This window comes from Trichechus manatus, unplaced genomic scaffold (assembly GCF_000243295.1).
Source record: "Trichechus manatus latirostris isolate Lorelei unplaced genomic scaffold, TriManLat1.0 scaffold00006, whole genome shotgun sequence".
Taxonomy (NCBI): Eukaryota; Metazoa; Chordata; class Mammalia; order Sirenia; family Trichechidae; genus Trichechus; species Trichechus manatus.
This window is the reverse complement of record NW_004443942.1, coordinates 2,602,464-2,612,895: the sequence shown is the minus strand read 5'-3', so window position 1 is coordinate 2,612,895 and position 10,432 is coordinate 2,602,464. Positions and strand designations below refer to the sequence as shown.

The 10,432-nt window shown below is 34.5% G+C and overlaps 1 protein-coding gene and 1 pseudogene across 1 annotated transcript in view; both read left to right on the top strand.

Moving 5' to 3' along the window:
* Positions 1-9,687, top strand: part of RNF141 (ring finger protein 141) — a 37,581-nt gene extending 27,894 nt beyond the window's left edge. The window contains exon 6 of the mRNA XM_023736925.1: positions 7,830-9,687. Within this exon, the coding sequence (XP_023592693.1) occupies positions 7,830-7,980 (151 nt within the window). The 3' untranslated portion in view covers positions 7,981-9,687. The remainder of the gene's footprint in view (positions 1-7,829) is intronic.
* LOC111821701 (afadin- and alpha-actinin-binding protein pseudogene) lies at positions 7-4,844 on the top strand (annotated as a pseudogene).
* Positions 9,688-10,432: the final 745 nt, after the last annotated feature.

The following is a 10,432-nucleotide window of genomic DNA, read 5'->3' as shown; positions in this document are numbered from 1 at the left end:
CTCTTGAATGATTATGAATATTGTCAGAAACAAATCCTATTGGAAAACGCTGAACTTAAGAAGGTTTTACAGCAAATGAAAAAGAAAATGATTTCTCTTCTTTCTCCCCAAACGCAGAAACCTAGAGAAAGAGCTGATGATAGTACAGGAACTGTTATTTCTGATGTTGAAGAAGATGTTGGGGAACTGAGCAGAGAGAGTATGTGGGACCTTTCCTGTGAAACTGTGAGAGAGCAGCTTACCAATAGCATCAGAAAACAGTGGAGAATTTTGAAAAGTCATGTAGAAAAACTTGATAACCAAGTTTCAGAGGTACACTTAGAAGGTTTTAATGACAAAGATGTAATTTCACGACAAGACCATGAACAAGAAACTGAAAAACTCGAGTTAGAAATTCAGCGGTGTAAAGAAATGATTAAAACTCAGCAGCAACTTTTATAGCAGCAGCTTGCCACTGCATGTGATGATGATACCACTTCTCTACTACAAGACTGTTATTTGTTGGAAGAAAGGGAACGCCTCGAAGAGTGGTCTTTACTTAAAGAGGAAAAAAAGAATTTTGAGAGAGAAAGATGAAGCTTTACAGAAGCCACTATTCACCTGGGATTGGAGAGAAAGGCATTTGAAGAAAAAGAGCCAGTTGGTTAAAGCAACAGTTTTTAAACATGACTACCTTTGACCACCAGAACTCAGAAAATGTGAAACTTTTCAGTGCCTTCTCAAGAACAGGTTCTGATTGGGACAATCTTAACAGTACACTCGAGGCCACGGCAAAAGAAGCCGCACAGTGTGTTTAACGGGTCTCCAGTTTGCACATCTGAGCTTACTAAATCTCTTCCTGCTTCTCCTTCTACTTCAGACTTTTGCCAGACACGTTCCTGTGTATCTGAACATAGGATTTCCACATTGTGAGGTCGAGTTAGTGAACCAAAATCACAAAAAAGTTCAAGCAATCTACTGAATATAACTCCTGAAGAAACTAAACCAAATCAGGTTGGAAGAGAATGTCTAAATCAGACATGGAGTGTGGCATCCAGACCTGGATCACAGGAAGGTTACTACAGTGGATGCTCCTTGGCTTACACAAATTCTCATGTAGAAAAAGATGACTTACCTTAGGCATGTGGACCAGAATTCTCTTCATTCATATATTCATAAACTTTGACATCTAAGCTGAAACAGGCTGTGTCATAAAGTCAGTCATCTTTAATAACGTAAGGAAGCTGGCCTGAGTGGTTTGGACTTCCCCGTCCTCCCCCAAAGAGCTAAAATGTTAAATCTATTGAAAAGGATATAAAAGCTTTGGATATGTATTTTTAGTAACAGAAGCATCATCTGGTTCTGTGAATAAAGGAATGTATAGATGTTTGGATGAAAAAAAGAGTAAAGAAATGCTCAGGTTTGTCATGCATAAACTCGATTAGTTTATTGGAAGGTAGTCATGGCAAGGCACGCAAGTAAGACCTCAAAACATTTATTTAGCGTTGGAGAATCAGAATTAACAATTATGATATTCGTTTAAATGTTAGAGTCCAAATCTTTAGACTTCGGGCTTTTACCTTTAATAAGTGGCCTCAGGGAGGAGACTTGACCACCCTTCAAACTCAGAGGAGGTCCCCCGTAGCTGGGGTGTGAGGTCGGTTGTGGACAGCAGTATCTCAGCAAGCTTCTGAGTCATCAGACAGGGAGTCAGACTTTTTGCTTCTGTCTTCTTCAGAAAATGAGTAGAAATCCATGGGTTTATATACCCTATGTGCTGTCGTGTTCGCCTATAACTGGTATGTTTTATTGCCAGTTAAAGAATTGTTGCATGACATATTTATGTTTTGTTAATTTATATTATGTTTTATTGCCAAGTAGGGAATTGTTACATGACAAATTTATATTCTTGTTTACTGCACGTTTCAAGGTCAAGTTAATTAAAAATTAAGGGAACTGCTTAGTGACATATTTATGTTTTGTTAATTTATAGAAATAAGATTATTGTTACATTCCATTATCACAGAGTGCAAGTGCACAGTCCAGTTTCAGAAAGTTATTTATCACCTACTTCACATACTTCTGTTATCTATTTCCAAGGTTAGAACAACTGTCTAACAACTTACAGTTAATGGTTAAAGAGTCTGTTTCTGTGTTCAGAAAGTCTCTATTTCTAACTTGACATTATAAGTGACTTATACATAGGTGTTTAAAAGCATTATAAAACCATCATAACAGTGTAAAAAGCCTTATAGAAATATACATATTAGTGACTTACACATATGTTTTTTCAGAACATTACAGAATCAACTGGGATTTGAGAGCATACAGAAAGCACACCTAACTGTAGATGAATACACTTTGAAAAGCACAAAAATACTCTATTATAGTTAAGTATGAGAGTTTTTGTTATTTACTACTTTGAATTTACTGCTTACTGGTTAAAGATATTTTTATTTTTGTACCCTAAAGTGTATAAAATGTGGGATGTGTCTTTGTTTTGACACTCTACTTTTGCTATAAGTAGATTCGTGCATGACTTGAGTCTAGAATCAAACATTTACCTTTTATTCTTTTTTTCTCCTTATGTCTACACTTATCCTCTATATATATTTAGGAGTAATGTATGAATCCTTGAATATAAAACCTGGAGGAAATTTAAAGATAAGCTAGTAAAGCTCATTATTTTACAAAATAAGAATCAAGCATTTAGGACAATTTATAACTGAAATGCAACAAACTACACATATTTAAAGTGTACAATTTGATAGGTTTTGACATATGTATACACCCATAAAAACTATCACCACAATCAAGATAATGAACAAATCCATTACCCCCGAAAAGTTACCTTGTGCTCCATTGTAAAACCTTCTTCCCACCCCTCCCCGTAGTACCCAGGCAACTACTTGCCTGCTTTTAGTCACTATACAATGAATACTTTGGATTTTCTAGAATTTTTATAAATGAAATCATATATATTCTTTTTTTGTCTGGCTTTGTTCATTTAGCATAATTATTTTGAGATTTATCCATGCGGTAGCTTGTATGAATAGTTCATTCATTTTTATTGCTGAATACTGTCCATTGTACAAATATACCATAGCCTGTTTATCCATTCACCTGTTGATGGACATTTGTATTGTTTCCAGTTTTTGGCTATTAAAATAAGCTGCTGTAAACATGAATGGACAAGTCTTTTTGTACGAGAGTTCTGGTTGTTCCACATGCTTGCCAATACTTAGTTTGTATGGTCAGTTTTTTAAATTTCAGCCATTCTAATATGTATGTTGGGATCTTATTGTGGTTTTAATTTGCATTTCCCTACTGACTAATGATGTGAGCATCTTTTCATATGTTCATTTGCCATCTGTATACCTGGGTGAAGTGTGCATTCAAATCTTTTGCTGATTTCCCTATTAAGGTCTTCTTGTATTGCTGAATTTTGAGAGTTCTTTATATATTCTGGATGCATGTCCTTTATCAGATACGATTTGCAAATAGTTTTCTCCCATTCTCTAGTTTGTCTTTTCATTCTTTTAAGAATATCTTTCAAAGAGCAGAAGTTTTTAATTTTGATAAGGTCCAATTTATGAATTGGTGATTTTAGTGTTATATCTAAGAAATCTTTGCCTAGCCCAAGATCACAAATGTTTTCTTCTAAAACTTTTATATTTTCAGCCTGTGATCCATTTTGTGTTAATTTTTATATACAGTGTGAGATATGGATCAGAAAAAAGTTTTTTTTTTTTTGATAAGGCTATCCCAATTGTTCCAGCACAATTCGTTGAAAAGACTATAATTCCTTCACTAAATTGCCTCTGCACCTTTGTCGAAAATCAGTTGTTCAAATGCATGTAGGTCTATTTCTGGACTCTATTCTGTTGCTTTGATCTGTTTGTCTTCATGCCAATGCCACACTGCCTTGATTAATGTAACTGTGTAATAAGTCTTAAAATTCGGTAGTGTTAGTGTTCTAACTTTGCTCTTTTTCAAAGTTGTTCTGGCTGTTCTAGGTCTTTCATTTCAATATGAATTTTCAAATAAGCTTGTCAATTTCTACAAAAAACTTGCAAGGATTTTGATTGGGATTGCATTGAATAAATAGATCAATTTGAGGAGAGTTGACTTCTTAACCGTATAGAGTCTTCTAATCCATCAGCAAGCACAGTGTGTTTCTGCATTTATTTAGATGCTCTTTAATTTCTCTCAGCAATTGTTTGTAGTTGTCAGTGTTGCATATCTTTCATTAGATTTGTCCCTAAGTGTTTCATATTTTTGATGCTATTCTCAGTGGTATTCTTTTATTTCAATTTCTGATTGTTGCTAGTATATAGAAATACAGTAGCTTTTTGTATATTGATCTTTTATCCTGCAACTTGGCTAAACTTATTTGTTCTGGTAGCTTTTTTGTAGATTTCATAAGATTTTCTTGAAAGTCTAAACATCATTTTTCAAAGATATTTTTGCTGGATATAGAATTCTAGATTGACGGTATTTTTTTCCTTTCCATACTTTGATTTTTTATGTTGTGCCACTGTCATCTTGCTTGCATTATTTCCTATGAGAAACTTGCTGTTATCCTTATCTTTTTTCCTGTATAGGTAATGTGGTTCTTTTCGCTAACTACTTTCAAGATTTTTTTCTTTATCACTGATTTTAAGAATTTGATTATGTTGTGGCTTAGAGTATTTTCCTTCATGTTTCTTGTGCTTGGGGTTGATTGAGCTTCTTGGATTGGTTGACAGTGTCATCAAATTTGGAAAAACTTCAGCCATTATCTTCTCAAATATTTTTTCTGCCCCTCTCCTTCTGGAACTCCAATTACACATATATTTGGCCACTTGAAATTGTCTCAGAGTGCTCACTGATTCTGTTTTTTTCTTCCCTTTTTTTTTTTTTTTTTTGGTTTTTTAGTCTTTCTTCATGGGTCATTTGGACCCCTGGGAGCACGGCTGCTAACCAAAAGATCAGCAGTTCAAATATACTAGCCACTCCTTGGAAACCCTGTGGGGCAGTTGTACTCTGTCCTGTACAGTCACTATGAGTTGGAATTGACTCAACAGCAATGGGTAGCATTGCATTTAGGCAGTTAATATTGCTATGTCTTTTCAAATTCACTTATCTTTTCTTCTGCAATGTCTAACTTACCATTCTCCTCCAGTGTATATTTCATCTCAGATATTATAGATTGCCTGTCTACAAGTTTGATTTGAGTTTTTTTAAAATATTCTTCCATGTCTGTAATGTGTGCTCTTCCCTCTAGTTTTTTTTTTTAATATGTGGAATACAGTTACAATAACTTTTAATTTTCTTGTCTGCTAATTGTAACATCTCTGTCAGTTCTGGGTTGTTTTTGATTGATTTTTCTCTTTATTATGGGTTGTATTTTTCTGCTGCTTTGTATACCTGGCAATTTTTGATTAGATGCCAGATATGTGAATTTTACCTTTTTGGGTGCTAGGTATTTTTGTACTCCTATAAATATTCTTGAACTTTGTTCTGGAATATAGTTAACTTGGAAACAATTTGATTCTTTTGGGTCTTGCTTTTATGATTTGTTAGGTGGGACTGAGTAGTGTTTAGTTTAGGGCTAATTATTCCCCACTAATGAGTCAAAACCCTTCAGAGTACTATACACCATGCCCTCTGAATTTTAAGGTTTTCCAGTCTGGCTGTGGGAACAAGCATTATTCTGGCCCTTTGTGAGCTTGTGGTACTATTTCCTCTAGTCCCTTTGGATGATTCTTTCCTCAGCCTCAGGTAGTTTCTTCACACGCAGGCACGAATCAGTACTCTGCTGAATACACTTGAGGAGGACTCTCTACAGACCTCAAGAATTCTTTGTCTGTGCAGCAGTCACCTGTCCAGTACTCTGCCCTATGAACTCTTGCTTCTTTGTTTTCCCTAGATTCTTATCTCTGTCCTTCAACTCAGGGCATCTGTCAGACTTCATCTAGCTTCCCCCTACTTGCTGTGGCCTGGAAACTCTATCAGGGCAGTAAGATGGGGCAATTACAGGGCTTGCCTTGTTTGTTTGCATCTCTCAGGGATCACTGTCCTTTGTTGTATGTTGTCCAGTGTTGAAAAGCATTGTTTCATGTATTTTTCCCAGTGTTTTAGCTGTTTTAAATGGGAATATAAATTTGGTCCCTGTTGGCTGGAAGCAGAAGTCAACAGTTTATTTTTAAATTGTGATGTTTTGTGCACAGAACAGCGCACATAATTACCTAGTCAGATCTCTCTGAAGTGCCAGAAATCAACCAGGCCAGCTCCAGCTTTCACATTTGGTTTTTGGAACAACTTTCTAAAATTTTGTATTAAAGTCAAAGAGCAGTTGATATAGTTTATTTATTGTGGTCTCAGATTTCACTGAGAGATGAAGAGAAAAATCTTTTTCCCTTCATGATATTTCTGGCTCAAATGTTATATATTTTTTTCAAATATTGTATTTTTGAAATTTCTGAAATAAGGTTTGAGAAGAAAAAAAAATCCCTTTGGAAAAACATAATTGATCATATATGAGTTCTTTCCCTAACATTAATTGATCATATATGAGTTCTTTCCCTATCAGAAAAATTATTCTACATATAAAGTTTATCTTTTATTTTAAACCTTGAAAGACTCCATTTTTATCTAGTTTCTTAAATAAATCTTCCTGTTGCTTATGAATCATAGGAATTTTTATCAGACCTTTAAGCTTAGTTATATTGTTGAGAGTTGTATACCCATTACTTAGAAAAATGACTGATATCCTTTCCTGTTGCCTATTGCTCTGCCACTCCCAAGACGTTCTAGAGTAATGACTTCCATTTAAGTAATCACAAATAAACATTTACACTGGACTCATAAGGAATTTTGATAGTAAAAGAAAACCTTGTTTATTTGCAACATTGTTTATAGTAACAAAAGACTGGGAAGAAAACTAAGTATACTTCTCTGAGGGACTGGTTAAATAAATTATGGCATATTCCTACAGTAGACTATTAATGCTTAAAAGAATAGACAGCTCTAATGTGCTGATATGTAATGGTCTACAAGGTATATTGACAAGTAAAAATGGCAATGATGTATATATACATGAAAGCCTAATCATGCTTAGTCTGTCTCTGCAAGGATGTGTAAGAAACTGGTAACAGTGGTTGCCCCTGGAGAAGAGAATTGAAGATTGGGATAAGAGGGAGAGATTTACTTTTTACTGTTTACACTTTTATGGATACATGAAAGTATACATTTTTTAGCCTTTATTATGGATTGAATTGTGTCCCCCAAAAATATGTGTTGTAAATCCTAACCTCTGCCTGCAGTTATAATCCCATTTGGGAATGGGTTCTTTGTTATGTTAATGAGACAGGATTAGTGTAGGGTATGTCTTAAATCAATGTCTTTTAAGATATAAAAGAGATTAAGCAAGCAAGAGAAGCAGAGATGGGGGAAGAGAGATGCCAAGCCATGTGAAGATCACCCAGGAGCAGAAGCTCAAAAGAGACAAGGACCTTCCTCGAGAGCCAACAGAGAGAGAAAGCCTTCCCTTAGAGCGAGCGCCCTGAATTCACACTTCTAGCCTCCTAGCATAACTTCAATTATGAGGATTGCACAGGACTGGGGGCAGTGTTTCTTTCTGTTGTACATGGGGTTACTGTGAGTCAGAACCGACTCAACGGCACCTAACAACAACTGTGAGAAAATAAATTTCTTTTTGTTAAAGCCACCTACTTGTGGTATTTCTGTTATAGCAGCACTAGATGTCTAAGACAGCCATGTAAATGTATTACTTTTCAAACAAACCCGTTTTTAAAAAAGAAGAAAAAGAAAACTTAACTGTGTTCTTTATTTGACTTCCCTAATAGGAGTGATCGGCACAGGAATTGCCCTATCTGTCGCCTACAGATGACTGGTGCAAATGAATCTTGGGTGGTGTCAGATGCACCCACTGAAGATGACATGGCTAACTATATTCTTAACTTGGCTGACGAGGCAGGCCAGCCCCATCGGCCGTGACCTTGGGATGAAGATCTTCTGTTGCTACTGTGGGCTATAAACACTTTGGTCATTGGTCATGGGGGAAGAATGCAGGAATGTTGTGGCACAGACACAGGAAAACTATTTTTCCCACCCTCTTATTTTTGCTATTCTGACAAATTGTCCCGTTTCTTTTGATAAACTTTCCATGTCTTCCATTTGTGGTAAACTAAAATTTGCTACTGTCTTAGACCATATTGTTTTTTATCTGTTCTAATGTGTATTAGAATTCATTGCTGTATGAATGCTTCGCTAAGGTAACATCAGCATTTCCAGAAGCTTCTGAAACACTACTATTTTCCAGGGCAGGAGTGTTCTGGAATATTTTTAGTTAGGTTTAAAATAAACCTTGAATATTAAAAAGACGTAGCCATCTGAGAGAAAAATTTAAATGACTAAAAATGTAGAATACGTCAAAGTGCATATTACTACTTAGAACTAGTCTTTGTGCTGGACTTTAAGGAGTCTGTATGCCCCCTTGTGGTTAATTATTGCTCCTATAATATTTTTACTTGAAATTATCAACAATTATTTTGTAACTTTAGCAATGAATCTACATATTTTTAACTAAAAGTTTTTGGGTTTTTTTTGCCATGCTGTCTAATTTGAGTGACTAATATAAAGTTGGGCGTGACCTTGCCTTGTGAATGGATTTCTGCTTGGGAATCTTCTTGGCTATTCTGGAAATGCTTTCCTACAGCTGGGAAACTATTTTAAATGGCTTTTGATAATGTTCACACTTACAGAGTTTCAGAAGGAAATTTTTCTTCATCACAGATCCCAAATTTTCTATTTCCAAATTATGATAAATCATTCAATATTAGTTCATGGTGCTTTTTTTTTTCTTAATTTGAAGGCATCTTTCTGAGGTTCATATTTCTTAGATTAAGAAAGAAGAAAACAAGATAGAAATTTTTCACCATATATACATAAAGCACTTCTGAAAGGAGATAATTTGGCTTTCTTACTGTTTCATTGTACTTCCTTTGAAATACTCTGAAAGAGTATAGTAATAATGGAATTATGTCTCCAGTAGCATCTCAACCATTTTTTAAAAATGTTGCTGATAAAATTTTTGCTTAGCAAAATTTTTGTTTTATATTAAACATTAACATTTTAGCATATAATAAAACTGACGTCTTTAAAAAGCATTTTAACATTCCAGGGAAATTTTCTGATCTATAATTGGTAAGTTGCAAATATTACTATTTTTCTAAGTACTAAGGTATACGATTTTAAGTTGCTGTTTATTAAGGACAGAATTTTTGGATCCTAGGATTTTAATAGGCATACAAATTATATAATCTAGGACAAATGTCTGATGGAGAGTAGCTTCATTTTGCTCACAGAATACTGATGACCTAATCTGTTGACATTCATAATGGGGGTAGTTAAGTACCAAATGGCTAAATACTCATTATAGATGTTTATGGAAGCAGAGTACTGGGGGCTCTATCACTCTCACCTGGTAATATGTGACCTTAGAAAGGCCCTTCCTCTTGTTTTTAGGTTCCTATGCGGTTTTCATACGTTATTTCAGCAGTGGAACCTTTATTTTTCCCCAAGTAAAATCTTACACAGAACCCGTACATACATACATATACACACACACACACACCCTACCCCACTATATAAAAGTCCTATTTTATTAATATAAGTTTCCTTATACATTATACAAACTCTACATACTATAATAACTAAATATTATAAAATCAATTATAACACATACTAATGCATTGGTGATCTGAAGTGTATGAGAATTTGGTGAGAACACATTTGTATGATGGGAAAAGTTTTTAAAGTGTTTTTGTTTTTTGTTTTGTTTTTTTTTAATTCAAGTCAGATTTGCAGAACACTAAATCTCCTCCGTGGATTATTAGTATACCATGAAATATATTTCGAAAAGCTGGGAATAGATGATTCTCTGAGATCTTTTCCATCTGTAAGATTTTATATTTTCCTTTTAGATTAGACTTGCTGAGTTTAATTGATTGCCTAATTTTAAAATATTTCTGAAAATAAAGTTGCTTTACGGAGTTTTGGATCTTTCTAGGTATAGCCAGAATCCTTCAGCTTTCATGGAACTACTTAATAATGATCCCAGTGACTTGATATTGCCGAAACCTTTTTATTTTTACAATGTGAGCTCCAAGACACTGACTGATCTACTGTGAAATATAAAATGTTTTTATTAGCCTTATCAAATAAATGAGCACACAGTTCTATGCTTACTCCATTAAACTGGGTGATAATTCTTTAGATGTGAATGTTAGATAGATTCTACTGTTTAATAACTAATCTTAAAAGTTGTAAATTTATTTAAATGATGAAATGTGTACTTTTTGTATTCTGTACAGCTTTGTCTTAAATCTGAAGTATTTAAATACACTTACTGTGTTAGGAAATGTAATGTGTGCCTTCTAGGATTTGT